The sequence below is a fragment of the Sordaria macrospora genome, chromosome 1 (assembly GCF_033870435.1).
Source record: "Sordaria macrospora chromosome 1, complete sequence".
Lineage (NCBI taxonomy): Eukaryota > Fungi > Ascomycota > Sordariomycetes > Sordariales > Sordariaceae > Sordaria > Sordaria macrospora.
In genome coordinates this window covers 6,074,106-6,089,473 of record NC_089371.1, presented here as the reverse complement: position 1 = coordinate 6,089,473, position 15,368 = coordinate 6,074,106, and the positions used below count along the sequence as shown (strand labels likewise).

The following is a 15,368-nucleotide window of genomic DNA, read 5'->3' as shown; positions in this document are numbered from 1 at the left end:
GACGTAGCATCCAGTCACCCAAAGTTCAAAGAACCAAAACTCCAAAGATGAAGGTCGCCCTCCCAAAACGAACACCTCCGTATGCCCGTCGGCATCGAAACTTCCGCCCTGTCCAAAAGGAGCCAAGAGGTGTGCAACTTTGGGGAAAGCGGTGACGAAGACTGTGGTACTGCAACAGCCACATCGAACCATGTTCGGATGCCCATCACCACCATCTCGATGCTCTTGTAAGATATCTCTAGGTTCTCGGCAATGTTTTCCGGGCCAGCGATGATTACCGGATTCAGCTCCGCTGTCATACCCTCATGTGAGGAGGAGATATGCGACCTTGCGCAGGAAATAAAAATCATGGATTCCCTCATGGGGCATATGGACCGGAGTTGCTTTGTGTGATGAAGCCATATCAACCCTTCTGCCCCCTTCTCCCCTTTGTTCATTCCTTGATTGATGCCTTACGGCTCGATCCAGAAAGAAATAAAATAGGCAGCATGTCTGGTATCAGCTTCAGTAAAGTCGCCGGCATATCGGCCTGGACAGCCCTGGTGGCCATCAGTGTGCCATATCTGTCTGAGACTTTTGCCCCCCAGATCTCATCACTCACCTCCTTGGTCGGCGACCTTCCTATACCCAACCATCCTCTCGCAAAGCCCCTGAAACTCTTCAGGAACACAACAGAATTTACAGAAGAACATCAACAGCAGCCCTTTTTCTGTGATGAGTCCCATTCATACAGGACCGAGCTCGTGTCACTCGACCCCCTGATCATATACATCCACAACCTCATAGCCCCCTCTGAGATCACCTCTCTTCTCGACACAGCCGAACCCAGGTTCAACCCATCGGTGGTAACCAAGTACGGCCGCCAACAGCAAACACAAGACCGCACGTCGAGCTCGGCTGGACTACCACGTGATGACCCCGCCGTTAAGTGCGTGTTGAACCGGGCGCGAGGCTTCATGGGCACCATGCTGAGAGATGGCTGGGACGAGATGGGCCCGCCGCAGTTGGTTCGGTACCGGGCCGGTCAGAGGTTCAACGTTCACCACGACTGGTTCGACAGGCCACTGATGGCCAACGATGGCAGCAACAGAGTGTGGAACCGCGTTGCCAGTTTCTTTGCCATACTTCAGGACAACTGTACCAAGGGCGAGACACACTTCCCGCACGCAAAGCCGATCATATCGCCGAGTCCGTGGAATGAGCCCATGTGGCGTGGCGGACTGGAGGACCAGAAACTGAAGAATGTGACTGAATTGAAGCCTCTTTGGCGGGAGCATGAGGATGGAGGGTTGGCGTTCAGACCAGTTGCTGGCAATGCCATCTTTTGGGTTAACCTTCATCCTAACGGAACTGGCGATGAACGGACAAACCATGCTGGACTTCCACTGGGGGATGGGCTCAAGACGGCGATGAACATTTGGCCTAGGCGATACTGGCCTTATGAGTAGAGAGAGGTAAAGGCAAGGCTTGCTGAGTTTGCTACTTTTGATATCCGAAAACCAAGACGATACGATACCTCTTCCGCAGAATGTTCCCGATCAGTTCTTCGCCGACCAGACCTTCTTGCCATCAAACCATGTTTCTAACACATTTGCCTCCTTCAGCTTCTCCTTTTCCCATTCCATATCCACAATGGTGAAGTCGGCCTTGAAACCCTTCTCCAGTCTCCCTATCCTGTTCTCATCACGGCAGCTATACGCAACCCCCTGAGACGCCGCAGCAACCGCCTCGGCCACGCCTAGAGCGAAGTGCGGGTTGACCGTCATCTCGTAGTCAGGCTCCCGGTATGACCTCCTCGTCGTTCCAACGTACACATTCGGCAATGGAGCATGCGGTGCCGTGGGCGCATCACTTCCCAACGCCAACGGCGCCCCATGATCCGCAAACTCGCGATACGCAAAAGCCCTTCCGCACCTGTGTGCCCCCAACAACTTGGGCCACGCCCTCAGGATCGCCGGGTCCGCATGCACCGGCTGGATCGATGCCGTGATGCCCGCCTTGCCCAACCTCTCGGCATCTTTTTCGGATGACAACTCCAGATGCTCCACGCGCGGCCTCCTATCCGGGCTCGCGTGCGCAATCAACACGTCCAAGACCGTCTTGATGGTCTCATCCCCAATCGCATGCAACGCCACCTGCAACCCGGCCTCATCCGCCTTCTTGACGACGGGCACCAACTGCTCGTACGTCCAAAGCGGCACCTCCCTATGTCCATTATGCTCGTACGGCTCCGACAAGCCCGCAGTGCACGCATCGATGATGCCATCACAAATGACCTTTACACCCACAATCCTGCAATCGGGCGTCGTGTCGGCGTTGAACTCTTTCGCGAGCTCAATAGCCCGTTCCACCTGCCTCACATTCTCCTCGTCATTCTTTCCCGGTTTAACCAACCAATACGCCGCAATCCTCAACGAAATCTTGCCTTCGGGCAACCGGTTTCTTAATTCTTGCAACGCATCCCACGCCCCCTCGTCCATGGCCATATCGATCGCCCCCGTGTACCCGACAGCATGATACGCCTCCACGGCCGCCTGGATAGCAGCAACCCGCTCCTCCACGCTCGCCACCCTTGCTAAATACGGCCACACGTACGTGATGTTGGCCGCTTCGTTGAACACACCCGTTACTTTCCCCTCTGCATTGCGCTCAATAGTTCCGCCGGGTACGTCCTTCCATTCTTGGGCGCCCAGATCCTTGATGCCGGCAGTGTTGCACCACGCCGAGTGCAGGTCTTTGGTATCCACCAAGATAGGCCGGTCTTGTCCGTCAATGTCCAATCCGTCCAGGTCTCTGGCTGTAACCCCGTCGGGAGTCATGGAGTGCATCCACCCGCGACACAAGATGCGCGGAACGTCTGGATGGGAAGCGGCGTAGGCGCGGATGGTGGATTGGATGTCTGCCAGGCTCTTGCAGGCGCCGAGATCGAGCTTGGTTAGCGATTGGCCCATTATCATTAGGTGCATGTGTCCGTCGATGAAACCAGGGAGGAGGGAGTTGCCGTTTAGGTCGATGGTTTCGATTTCTTCTGCTGAGGAAGAGAGGGCGGTGGTGATGGGTTCATCTTCCGCGGAGCCGACGTGGAGGATGGTGTCGTTGCGGATGAGCAAGGCCGAAGCGAAGGAGGGAGGGGTGTGCAGGCCGGCGTTTTGGCCTGGCGAAAGGGGGGAGAGGAAGATGCGGCCATTGGTGAAGAGGGTTGTTTTGGCCATGTTGTTTAAGGTGCTCCTTTGTCGTTTAGCTTGGTGAGATATCAAACTGTGAATTCTTGACCGGGTGAGTGAGACGAGTGTATGTAAGTCTCAGAGTGTTGCATCACAGTTCAAGACGTCTTAGTGCCAGTGGAGGGAGATTTTCCCGTAAATAAGGGTCTCGATATTGCGGAGCTGATTCGGATCAGATAAGATAATCAGCGGCACCAGCGGCAATGGTGAGTCGCGGTTTGGTATAGTTTGGGTGGTTCTGGAGCGATCGCCGCTCCGATTTTAGGCCGTGATTGCGGAGTAAAAAGACTAAAAAGTCATGGCAAGTCCCGTCGGCACATGGCTTGACTCGAAACTTTGTGGCAACCCATTGGCGAGGCCGGATTGACAGTGACTTTGCTGTTCTGTGGTTCGGGGCTTCGAGTCGGGTGAGCATTTTGAGGGTGGTCTAGATTTCAATATTTTCGGATGACTCTGAATGTGTGATGTCTTCTCTTTGGGGTGATAGAAACAGATAGCCGGTTATGTTTGGTGACTGATCATCCTTGTTTGTTGGTGTCGCACAACCCAGCCAGACCTTTTCGACAATGGCAACGGGTTCATCATAACTGCTTTCCCGTCTCTACACTATCATCAGTCAGTCATATAAAGGCACTCACCTTTCCAAGTTTGCCTAGTAGCTTTCGTGGTGTTTCCTCAAAAACTCTCATCCGAATTGGATCCCTGGACAAGCCGTGTCTTATCTACTCAGTCCCTTATACACTACGATCATACAAAGACAGGAATTTGACCATCAGTGGAGTCTGGAACTTCCAAATCATATCAACACCATCCTACGCCGTGGTAACTCTATCGACGTCATCCCCTTTGCCCGCCCGTGTTGCTTCAGGGTGATGTTTTCAGGACATCCATCAGTCGGCACAGCGCCGGCCGAGCGGTCGCTTACCCCGGCTTTGGACGGGACGAATGGAACTCGCTGGATGCGGGGAAGTTGGGGTATCATGCCACCTCCTTGCAAGAGGGCATAAAAGTCAGGAATAGCCTCCGGTTGGTCATCTTGGCATGGAATAGAAGCCTTTTTTTAGTTCATTTGTTTCGGTTGTATCCCGCTGTCATTGAATCCTGAGAAGGTGTTGACCTTGGAGAGTTCCTTCGACTGGCAACTCCCACCATGATGAAAACTGGAAAGCGCAAGGAACAAGAAGGCGGGTGTCCCCGAGCCCAGGCCCCAAAGCCCGGGCCCCAAGTTCCCCGAGGCTGGACTCCATGGGGCGCTATCTCCAGGCACGCCAGGGCCATCCCCATTCCCCGCTGAAGCGGAAAACCCTAAACGGCGCAACCCCACCGCCCCAACCCGCCAAGCATCAGGAGATAACTGGAAAGGGAAGGTGTGTCCGTCCGGCCTTATCCCAACGGCAGTTCCTGCTTCCAACTACGCCAGCCTCTTTCCTTTGACCGAGGGGGTTGAAACTGACAAGGTGAATTATTGGACCAAACTGAACAGAGCAAAGATCTTCTTTTCTGTCGGCTCACTTTGTCTTGTCCCATGGCTGTGTTTACTCTTAGGTAAACCAACACCTCTTCGACGGCGATACCGATGCCACTTCTGGACCCAAAAATCCGGGGTAATCACGGCTCTATTCTTTTCTCATTAGAATTCCGCAATGGATCTTCCTCAACAACCGGATTTTAGGCTACGCTCTTTTCTGACTCGTATGGCTTCCTGGCTGATAGAGATTCAAGACTATCATGGATCATGGATAGACACGCTTATCGCCGGCCACTCGCTTCCCCTGATCGAGTGTGGCATTCCTTGCCCTTCCCCAGTCGAGCTACTGCAAGTCTGCAACGCCCCGTGATAGTGCCCTGAATCTGCCAACGACACCGAGTTGCACTGCATCACCAGTGGAGGGAATGCGCCGCAACCAAGGGCCTGGCTACGGGTATAAGCTCTAGCGGCATGGGGCAGAACAAGGTTGCCGGGCTTGGATATGGCTGCCATGGATTTCGACGACGACATGGACAGACTGAGACATGTGCTCCAAAGAATGAAATAAACCCTGCCGATCTTATCTCGAAAATGCTACCATAAGAGCGCCGCTGACCTCGACGCACAAGACCGAATTCAAGACTTTGTTCCCCTCCTTCTCTTCTCCTGGTTGTTGTTGCTGTTGGTTGTTGTCTGTTGTCTATCCGTCTTCGTTACCGCGGGCCTTGTCTGACCGCTACACCAAAGACAACTATCACGAACCGAATCTCGACCAAAACCCAACATTTGCCTGATCTCGAAAAAGACACTGCTCTTGTCACCATGTCCAAATACGGCGATGGAAGCTTCGCCGAGAAGCAGGGAGGCGGCGAGGCCTTGGATGTGGCTTCTTCCAACAACCGAGGAGAGGTCATCGACGGCACCATTTCTCTAGACTCCGAACACCAGTTGCAAAGAGGTCTCAAGAGTCGGCACATTCAGTTCCTGGCTTTGGGAGGAGCGTATGTTGCAGTCCCTATCCCTCTACCATTCACTTCCCCTCTGCTGCTGGACTTTCATGCTAACAATGCTCTTCTTCACAGTATCGGAACAGGTCTCTTCGTCGGTTCGGGTGGTATTCTAGCCACCGTTGGCCCAGCACCGCTATGGCTGGCCTATCTGTCCATGATGCTCCTTGTCTGGATTGTCATGAACTGTATTGCAGAGATGTGCACATACCTTCCCCTTAGAGGAATCACACTACCCTACTTCACCGAGCGCTTCGTCGATGCCAGTCTAGGGTTTGCCGCTGGCTGGAACTATTGGTGAGTTTCTTTAGGGATATGGGATCGATAGCTGCAGTTCAACTGACATGACGGTCGTAGGTATGCGTACGCCATCCTTGTCGCTGCGGAAGCGTCCGCCGGCGCCATCCTCCTCAACTACTGGGACACACCAGTTCCCACCTGGGCTTGGATCACCATTATCCTTATTGTCAACCTGATTTTGAACATCATTGCGGTCGAGGTCTTTGGCGAGGCTGAGTTCTGGTTTGCCAGCATCAAGTTCATCACTATTATGGGGCTCATCATCGTTGGTCTCGTTATCATGCTGGGAGGCGGACCCAACCACCAGCGGTTAGGATTCCACTATTGGAACGATCCAGGAGCGTTCAAGGAGTACCTCGCACCTGGTGCCACTGGCAGGTTCGCCGCATACTGGACAGCCTTCATCCGTGCCGGATTCAGCTTCATCACCTCCCCCGAGCTCATCGGTCTTGCTGCCGGCGAGACTGTCGCACCGAGGCGCAATATCCCCAAGGCTGCCCGCCGTTTCTTGGGCCGTCTCGCTGTGTTCTACGGTATCAGCTCCTTGATCGTAGGCTGCATTGTTCCCTCGGATAACAAGAACCTGCTTTCTGACGCCTCGGACGCCAGCGCCAGTCCCTGGGTTATCGGTATCCAGATTGCCGGTATCAGTGGCTTGAACCATGTTATCAACGCTGCCATCTTGACCTCTGCTTGGTCCGCTGGTAACGCGTTCTTGTACTCAGGGTCCCGTATCCTGTTTTCGCTAGCTCAGAACGGTCAAGCCCCCCGCATTTTCACCAGAACCACCAAGCGCGGTGTCCCATATACCGCCGTCTTGATGACCTGGGCGTTCTCCCTGCTTGCGTACCTGAACGTATCCAACAACGGCGCACAGGTCTTTACCTGGTTCTCCAACCTTTCCACCATCTCGGGATACATCGGCTGGATTGTTCTGCTCATCACTTTTTTGCGATTCCGTCAGGCGCTCAAGGTCCAGGGACTCTTGGCGACACTTCCGTTCAAGACTCCAGCTCAGCCATATGCGGCTTGGTTTGCCCTGGTCATGATCAGCATCCTGACGCTCACAAACGGATTTCAGGTGTTTGTCGACTGGAACTACAAGGACTTCCTTGCGGCGTACATCACCTTGCCTGCTTTCCTCGTCCTGTACTTTGGCCACAAGATGTGGTACAGGACGCCGTTCCATAAGCCCGCTCATGAGATCGATGTCTTGACGGGCAAGAAGGAGATGGACGATATGTGCGCCAATGATGTGGACCCGGTCCCGAGGAACTGGTTGGAAAAGATCTGGTTCTGGATTGCATGATTATTGTTGTCGTGATACCCGTCAATTGCATTTTAACAATCGGAGTTTTCTTTCTTCAAACACATCGTCCTTGTTGATTCCCTGACTTGTTTTGTTTTGTCTTCTTCGATTCCCCGGACGAGGTGAGGTTGAAGCGAAATAGATGTATGACCACGAACTCAGATCCTCAGCTTCCAGCACATGTCCGCACTCAAAAATCAAACAGTGACTCACTCGCACCATACTCGTCCCCCTTCATCCGACGTCAAAGAAATTCGCATCGACTGATTTATTGCACGAGGGCCTGGTGCCATCAGAATGATCCGAGCAGGTGGAACTTGGACAGCAACGGCGAGTCTTGGATTCAGATTGGCGCTGGTGGCCAAGCCGCCACAGCCCAGTACAGCAGCCCTAAGGAACAGGAGCTAGGCTCGTATAGGGGATCGTGATGGAGTTTTTGTCTTGGCTATCAGTCCACCCAGTGAGGCACGACGATTATGGCTGCCCAGACCACTGCAACATCATGCGATTTTCTCGCTGGACGGCCACCCAGACTCTCTGTTTGTTTCCCAATCACGACTAGACAAGCTGCGCAAGTCCTGCAACAGGCCGATCTGACGGGAGCCTCAACCATTGTCAACCACTCAGCTTTGCATTGTGACCGAGATAAGGTGTCATCCGATGTTGACAAAGGCTTGGGTACGTAATCGGGCTCCTTCCCAAATTGGCGGCAGTGCCTGAATCTGAATCTCTTAAAGGTGTCTCCCAGGCAACCGTAATCCGTTTGCTATCATACCTCACTCCCGTCTTAAACCACATCCCACTTCTCCCACTTCTCCCACTTACGCCAACAACAACAAAAACAATAAAGAGACTGTCACCTCTCCCCGAGTCTCTTCTCAAGCGTTCTATCTGGTCGAAACCTACACAGTAGATATCAACACTTTCTACGACTCACAACATCCAACATGTCGGTCCCAAGCACCGAAATTTCCAGCCATGCTAAGGTGAGTTACATCTGAATTTCAGCCATCGATATCAAGATGGCATTACTGACAAGAAACCCAGAGCATCAAGGTTGTCATTGTCGGCGCCGGCTCTGTCGGTGTTACAACCGCGTATGCGCTCCTTCTCAGCCACCTGGCTCCCGAGATTGTTCTCATCGACATTGACAAGAACCGCGCCCTCGGCGAGGCCATGGACCTTTCTCACGCTGCGCACTACGCGCACGCCAAAGTCAGCGTTGGCAATTACGAGGACTGCGCCGGTGCCACGGCCGTCATCATCACTGCCGGCGTCAACCAGAAGCCCGGCCAGACCCGTATGGACTTAGTCAAGACCAACTTTGGGCTCTTCGAGAAAATCGTGCCGCAGATCGCCAAGCACGCCCCTAACACCATCTTAATCGTGGCTACCAACCCCTGCGATGTCCTCACCAAGGCCGCCCAGGAGCTCAGCGGCTTCCCTGTCCAGCGCGTCATTGGCTCCGGAACCGCGATGGACACTACTCGTTTCCGCCACGAGCTTGGCAAGCACTATGGCGTCAACCCCCGCAACGTCCACGCCGTCATCGTCGGCGAGCACGGCGATAGCCAGCTCCCTGTTTGGTCCCTCGCCACCATCGCTGGCATGCGCCTCGAGGATTATTGCAATCAGAAGGGCATTGCATACGACGAGAAGGCTATGGACGCCCTGGGCAAGCGCACTCGCGAGGCGGCCTACGAAATCATTCAGCGCAAGGGCAAGACCAATTACGGCGTCGCCAGCGTGCTGGTCAGTATCCTTGAGCCCATCATCACTAATGCCGATCAGCTCGTTACTGTCTCCAGAGTCGGCAACTACGCTGGTGTCGAGGGTGTCGCCTTGAGCATGCCGTGCAAGCTCAACAGCCTGGGCGCCCACCAGGATGTCGAGCTGCTTCTGAACGACAAGGAGAAGGAGGCGCTGCGCAAGAGCGCTACCAGCATCAAGGAGTGTTTCGACAGCGTTGCCAAGAAGGAGTAGGTCGACTTCTTGGTCACCGTCAGGATGACTCTTCGTGGCTTCAACGCCGCTCGCCGTGCTCGTCACGCTGCCCGCGAGGCTTCTCGTGTGGCTGTTCGTGAGGCCGCTCGTGAGAAAGCTTTTGAGGCTGCTCGCGAGGCTTCTCGTGAGACTGCTCGCAAGGAGGCTGCTCGCAAGAAGGCTTCCCGTTCCTCTACTTGATTTGTCGTTTGCAAGTTATACCAAAAGCGGTTTTTCTTTCCTTGCTGTTTCTTTTTTCATGAGCTGGATTGGAATGGTTTGGGCTTGCTGCAAAGAGGTCTTCATCAACAGCAGCATATAAAGCGGGTTTTCTCTTTTTGCTGTCTTTACTGGGCTAGATAAAATGGTTCATTTTGCAAAGAGGGCTTCTTCGTCGCCTTGACCTTAGGCTAGGTGGGATACTATAGCATGGCGCAAACGGATGGGAGATGATTACAATTCATGGTCTACTAGCTAGAGGTACCTCCGGTCATGACTGGAGTTCACTGATTAAAGAGCAGTAGCAATTCAAAGTTGCATAACTGAAGCTCGTCCAGAGCTCTTTCCTGTCTTGATGTGATGTCCCATGTAGATGTGGTAGATAAAACCCAGGGCGGCTAGGTTCTAACTGCCCAAAAGATACCTCCTGCTAGGGAAGGAGCTACCTTACGCAGAGGTAGAGAACACACAGGCGTGGAGACACCGAGTCACCCACTCACTCGACTCCCGGCGGGCAAATCTTGTCTTCCTGTCTTCTCCTCTTCCTCTTCTCTTCTTTACTCAAGGTCAATGTATGCGGAACAGCTGACAACAACAGTATCGCGCATTCCCGAAGTCGACAGGCGAGTAGTACACTTGACTCTAATCTGCACACTCGTAAATGGCCGACTCTTCTTACTTTGCACAAGTCCAAACTTTTAATTGCTCCAAGCTAACCGTCAAGTACGGCTTCAATTTGGCAGGCTCGAAAACACCCGACCGTCTCGCAATTTACCAATCGACTATAAACACAACACTATACCTCGGTTTGAAACAATGCAAGAGCTCCAGGATACGCAGATTATTGGAGATCCCCATGTTGGGTATTCACTTCCATTTGGCAACTCTCCTATGCTGTGCTCGTCGGATCTCGCCCGGGGAAACATCATGCGATTTCCATATGACTTTGGGAAACACCGATCTTCAACCGCGGAAAAGGCACTCGACTTCGTCTATTACCAACTTCCCTGTTCGGACCGAAAGGCACACTGTAACTGGACAACGAGGGCTTGGTAGCTGGTCAGGGACGAGCATACAACTACAGTCTCTCAGGACACGAGAGGACAGCAACAAGTGATGCATCAGCATTACGACCCAACCTCGGAGTGTAAAGATAATGGAATGCAAGCCATTCTCCAAGGTTATTTGCACTGCTATGCAGATCACGAGATAAAAAGACCTGAACCTGACCGATTTTCACATCTGACTTTCGGACAATTTTACCGAGACCCTCGCTACGAAGCACAACACATGAGACAGCTTTCCCGCTATCAGACAAACCAACCGACGCGCAATGGCGCAACAGTGCGCAAAGGCAAAAACGGGCAGTGTCAGCTTCGGCTGCTCGGTCTCGTGTGTAATCGGCAGTCGTCTTCTGAGTCGACGTCGATCCAGCAGGCATCCAGACGCCCCAGACGGGGGCGATCAAGAACAAGGAACCGAGGATAACTCAACACCGAGATCTGAAAGGGGATTAGGTTAGTTCATATATGAAGTGGGCTTGGTAACCTGGGCATCGCTTTGGTGTGGACGCACGCTGCCACGCATGACAACAAAGGGACAAGGACATGGTCATGAAGCCTGAAGCAGGCGAACAACTTTACACGAGAACACGACAGGTCGCCCCAGTGCCGCAATATATGCCCGGCGTGACACCAAGACGAGGTTAATAAGTAAGGCTTGATTGCATAGATGAACAGGAAGAGACCCTTGAGGTGGCATCATCCTGGATTTGGAGATTCTTCATGTCCAAATGGGATGTGCGGTTTCACAAGCAAGTTCACGGCATCATCATCTTACATACATGCTTTCGCCTAGCAACGGAACACAGATATCGCCTGTATCGGCACCGGACGACGTTTGGACTTATCTTCGTTCCCTGAAGAGCTTCGGTGGCCAGCCACACCACCACCTTGCTGCTAGTCGGCGCCTCCCGCCCAAGCCAGCAAGACTGACTAAAGCCGGATATTTTTCGCCGCGCAGTGTCGGGTCTGTGGCCTATCTTCGACACCAACTCACCTTTCCCTCCATATCCCTCTTGGTATTTTTGTTGTCCTATCCGCGCGCCTATTGATACGAAAGGCATCCGGGAAGGATCCTTTACAGCGTGGAGGTGGCAGCGCTATTACCGTTAATGTCGACATCCCGATCCGCGCTCGCGCTTTTAGAAGGGTTTTGGGAGAGTTTGAGCGCCAGGGGTTTGTGAACCAGTTCCCTGGGACCTCTGGGAGTCATGCAAATGGGACGTTGACAACCAATCCATGCGTCCCTGGCTGAATTCTGTAACAGACTTGAGGCCCTGTTCCGGGCCTGGTCGTTACCTGAGAGAACCAATCACGACAGCGACCGACACTACTGGGGACCGCTGTGGCTGGAAGGAACCGGTAGCCGCTTAAATGCTACCATTGCTATCAAGAGAAACTCCTAATGGTGGGAAGGGAAAAAAACAATGGGGGTCAAAGGTCTGGCCGGTCTCATCCGAAGTCCGAAGGTTGAGAAATCCACCTCTCGACGACGGCAGCATGATGGCCCTAGGCCCAGTGTAACACGGCCAAGTCGACAACACAGCACTCTGATGGATGATGTATTTTTGGTGGCGGAGCTCATGCAGCCATCCAAAGGGCCAAAGGCCGCCTCCATTGACCACTACCATCGCTTGAGAGAGGTTCGGTCGTGCTTCATCCCCACTGGCAGCCTCATTTATTCGTCTTGTTTTGGCGATCCACAGGCACACTCTACCGTAAAGCAGTTTCCCGATGTAGATCGTGGATTGGTATCCTTCCTCTCAACAAGGCAATTGCACCTCCGGCTCTGCCTCAGGCTTATTCTTTGGAACGTCATTGGGCACGGCAGCAACAGCTTACTTCGGGGCCATCCGATGAGTGATCGTCTACAGGACGGCACTTCATTCTACCTGCGTCTTGCATCTGCAGGCTATCTGTATGCTTGTCCACTTTAAACTGACGGTGTGCGTAGGTGTGTGCAATGGAAGAATAGCTCGATGCTGCTACGCATGACACTCGCATGTAAACACCAAAGGTCCAACTACAACTGGGTGGTGAGCCATACCGGCGGCCCACTCTCACCCATGTCCGACACTTCGAAATGGTGACATGGTCTCGATGGTCATACAGAAACGGCTACCGTCCTCCTTACCGCCTTAGACCTAGCTCAGTACTCTTGTACCGAATTGGTAGATACCTGCTTACCCACCGTACCACTCATCGTCCGCAAAACTTGAGCTCTTTGTACGATGCTACTTTCGACCAGAAACAACATGACGTCCCGAGGACGACCCGTAACACACCCCGGCTAGAACACCGCGCTTTCGCGCATCCTAGGCCCCTTGATGGCCCTGGCTGACCGAGACTAACTACCGGCCACTCTCTCATCCTCCAAGATGTATAAGATTGCTGGCCAGATCCCCGTGTTCGTGTTGTCAGTTTTCAGTCATTCAAGTCATCAAGCTTCCAGTCATCATTCACTCGCTTCTTCACTTATTCTAGCTCTCTTCTCAAAAACTTCCAGAATATCTTGAACGCATCTAAGCAGCCATGCCTCATGCCACATCCCCATCCCCATCCATCAGTTCTGATGGTTCGGCCAGGAGCCGTCACCATCACCGTGACCGTGACCACCGTCGTCAGAGCATGGTTCACTTCGAACAGCCAGAGCAAAAACAGTTCCGCTTCTGTGCAGAACTGACCCTCCAGGTTCGAAGCCGTCGGGCTGACCATCGAAGCTCCGAGTCTCTTGGAGATGAGATCCGCTACTCCCTTACCAATGGGGGCATCAAGTCTCAAATTCTTTCGGACAGCGCATACGATAACGACACACACACCAACACACCTTCATACAATAAATGGACGATTACAAGTGACCATTCTATTCAGTCCAAGCCCACCGAGTACAAACACGCCATGAAGTTTGTCTCTCCACTCTTCCGCTTCTCCTCCTTCGACACCTGGATTCAGCATTTCGAGAGTTTCATGCAAGTTCTCAACCGGGACTTCGAGACCACTTCCACACACGAATGCAGCACTTCCATCCACCTTGCTCCCCTAGACTCGGAACACCCAAAGTGGTCACGCTCCGATATGCGCGCCCTTTCCAAGTCCATCCTGTACTTTGAGTCCTGCCTCGACGCTGTCATGCCTCTATACCGGCGCACCTCGGTCTTCGCCAAGAGCAACCGGAACAACAAGCAAATGGCCTACCTGACCATTGCTGAGTGCTTCTCATATCTGGACTCCCTCAACGAGCGGAAACATATTGCGGGCGAAATGGTCCGCTGCGATCCCAACTCATCCACGGGCAGGGCCCTCGGCCAACGGTCTGACTTCCTTCACTCCGGCTACCGGTGGAACTTTCTCAACCTCGTGCACAACAAGTCTCGGGGCACCATCGAGTTCCGCCAGCCTCCTGGCTCCACCACTTCCGGTGAAGCCATCACTTGGATCATCCTTGCCATGTGCTTTGCTCAGGTCGCTTGTGCGAAGGGTGACTCGCTCCGGCCCAAGGACCGCCCCAACGTACAGACGCTGGGCGATTGGGTGCACAGGGAGGCGGTGCGTGCCGGCGTTCCTTCTGAGCACAGGAGGAGGCTAAGGCAGCTGTTCGATGATGCGATGCCTATCGTCTCAGACTCCAAGAAGGCCGACTTGGGTCTCGTCACAGCGGAGCCGCCGATTACAGTGCTTGATAAGCATGGCTTAATCTGGAGAGAGAAGGGTGAGAGAAACGTGGCAATGGAGAAATATTGGGGTTTTTTTATGCCAGAAGTGACTAAGTTCGGAGATTCTTCGAGGCTTTAGTGTCTTCTCCCGAGGTGTTGCTCTTTCTTTTCTTCAGTTGCTCTTTTGGAGTTTCTTCCTTTTTTCTGACTTTCAGCGTTGTTTCCTTTACCTCATTCTTACTTCATTTTTGCATCATATGGCTGCCGCCCAGATTGGTAGATCGAAAACATCACCACAGCACAGACACACACACACGGTTGGGATACCGCTTTGGGGAAAACTTGGGGTTTTGGGAAGCATTTAGTGGTGGCATTCTTCACGATCTTACGATTGACGGCGGTTTTGGATCAAATGGCATTGCTATGGGTGAGATACTGGACGGCAGGCACAGCAAGTCCGAGTTTGACTTGATCTTTATCTTCTTTCATTTTATATTCTATTAATCGGCATCATATGTTACTTAATCTCACCATCATTCTGTGTCATCAACAAATGAATTTAAGAATCCTTGAAGGAAGATGGACCATTAACATAATGTGACTAATATCTGATTAACTCGACAAGTGCCTTGTGACCTACACAAGAAACTTTGTCCTTCATCCGCGCACTTTCTTACCTCTAGTGTTTATTGCCTACCTCAAAGTATGAACTAATTCATCCTTGTCATTTCCTCCCTCCCTTCCCGTTTACTTCATCCTTCTCCCCTTTCGCTTGAAATGGAGGGAGGTCTTCAACCCATCGCAGAGCCTCACGCCCTCCATGTCCCCCTCCGTCGCACCCGTCTCACCCGTCTCACGACCCAAAGTCCCCCCTCCCCAGGAAAAAAAGAAGGCAACTTACACATGTGATCAATCCGCACAATGTTACCATTTCACCAACTACTTACCTACCCACCTAACTCATCACTAAATACCAAGAGCATCCCCAACAACAAGAAAAAAAATGATTGGATCCACTCACTCCCAGTCCCAGACCGCCAGTTTGGTTTCCAATATCGAGTCAGCCTTAGAGTAGCGTAACTGGACACAGCCGTCACCAACTAGTCACAACAGGCAAACAACACCGATCATCCGAACGTTTGGG

At 52.8% G+C, this 15,368-nt stretch overlaps 5 protein-coding genes across 5 annotated transcripts; 4 read left to right on the top strand and 1 right to left on the bottom strand.

The window, feature by feature from the left end:
* Positions 1 to 389: 389 nt before the first annotated feature.
* On the top strand, positions 390 to 1,448 carry SMAC4_01409 (uncharacterized protein; the record flags this gene model as incomplete). Its single annotated transcript, XM_003352527.3, has 1 exon — positions 390 to 1,448. The coding sequence occupies exon 1, from the start codon at positions 393 to 395 to the stop codon at positions 1,446 to 1,448; it is 1,056 nt and encodes a 351-aa protein (XP_003352575.2). The 5' UTR covers positions 390 to 392.
* Positions 1,449 to 1,480: 32 nt separating this feature from the next.
* On the bottom strand, positions 1,481 to 3,318 carry SMAC4_01410 (uncharacterized protein). The gene has a single exon (XM_003352528.2). It carries the CDS (start codon positions 3,210 to 3,212, stop codon positions 1,539 to 1,541), a length of 1,674 nt encoding a protein of 557 aa, XP_003352576.1. The 5' UTR covers positions 3,213 to 3,318; the 3' UTR covers positions 1,481 to 1,538.
* A 1,509-nt stretch (positions 3,319 to 4,827) lies between these two features.
* SMAC4_01411 (uncharacterized protein) lies at positions 4,828 to 7,391 on the top strand. Its single transcript, XM_003352529.2, has 3 exons — positions 4,828 to 5,693; positions 5,775 to 5,996; positions 6,057 to 7,391. Exons 1-3 carry the CDS (start codon positions 5,515 to 5,517, stop codon positions 7,306 to 7,308), a joined length of 1,653 nt encoding a protein of 550 aa, XP_003352577.1. The 5' UTR covers positions 4,828 to 5,514; the 3' UTR covers positions 7,309 to 7,391.
* Positions 7,392 to 8,040: 649 nt separating this feature from the next.
* SMAC4_01412 (uncharacterized protein) lies at positions 8,041 to 9,887 on the top strand. Its single transcript, XM_003352530.2, has 2 exons — positions 8,041 to 8,294; positions 8,356 to 9,887. Exons 1-2 carry the CDS (start codon positions 8,256 to 8,258, stop codon positions 9,289 to 9,291), a joined length of 975 nt encoding a protein of 324 aa, XP_003352578.1. The 5' UTR covers positions 8,041 to 8,255; the 3' UTR covers positions 9,292 to 9,887.
* A 2,106-nt stretch (positions 9,888 to 11,993) lies between these two features.
* On the top strand, positions 11,994 to 14,809 carry SMAC4_01413 (uncharacterized protein). The gene has a single exon (XM_066089588.1). The coding sequence runs from the start codon at positions 13,104 to 13,106 to the stop codon at positions 14,361 to 14,363; it is 1,260 nt and encodes a 419-aa protein (XP_065945783.1). The 5' UTR covers positions 11,994 to 13,103; the 3' UTR covers positions 14,364 to 14,809.
* The last annotated feature ends 559 nt before the right edge of the window (positions 14,810 to 15,368 follow it).

Coding starts and splice junctions, on each gene's coding strand:
- SMAC4_01410 (XM_003352528.2), bottom strand. CDS start 3,212: ATGGCCAAAACAACCCTCTTCACCAATGGCCGCATCTTCCTCTCCCCC.
- SMAC4_01411 (XM_003352529.2), top strand. CDS start 5,515: ATGTCCAAATACGGCGATGGAAGCTTCGCCGAGAAGCAGGGAGGCGGC. Junction 5,694..5,774: donor TTCCTGGCTTTGGGAGGAGC/GTATGTTGCAGT, acceptor TCTTCTTCACAG/TATCGGAACAGGTCTCTTCG. Junction 5,997..6,056: donor GCCGCTGGCTGGAACTATTG/GTGAGTTTCTTT, acceptor TGACGGTCGTAG/GTATGCGTACGCCATCCTTG.
- SMAC4_01412 (XM_003352530.2), top strand. CDS start 8,256: ATGTCGGTCCCAAGCACCGAAATTTCCAGCCATGCTAAG. Junction 8,295..8,355: donor AAATTTCCAGCCATGCTAAG/GTGAGTTACATC, acceptor CAAGAAACCCAG/AGCATCAAGGTTGTCATTGT.
- SMAC4_01413 (XM_066089588.1), top strand. CDS start 13,104: ATGCCTCATGCCACATCCCCATCCCCATCCATCAGTTCTGATGGTTCG.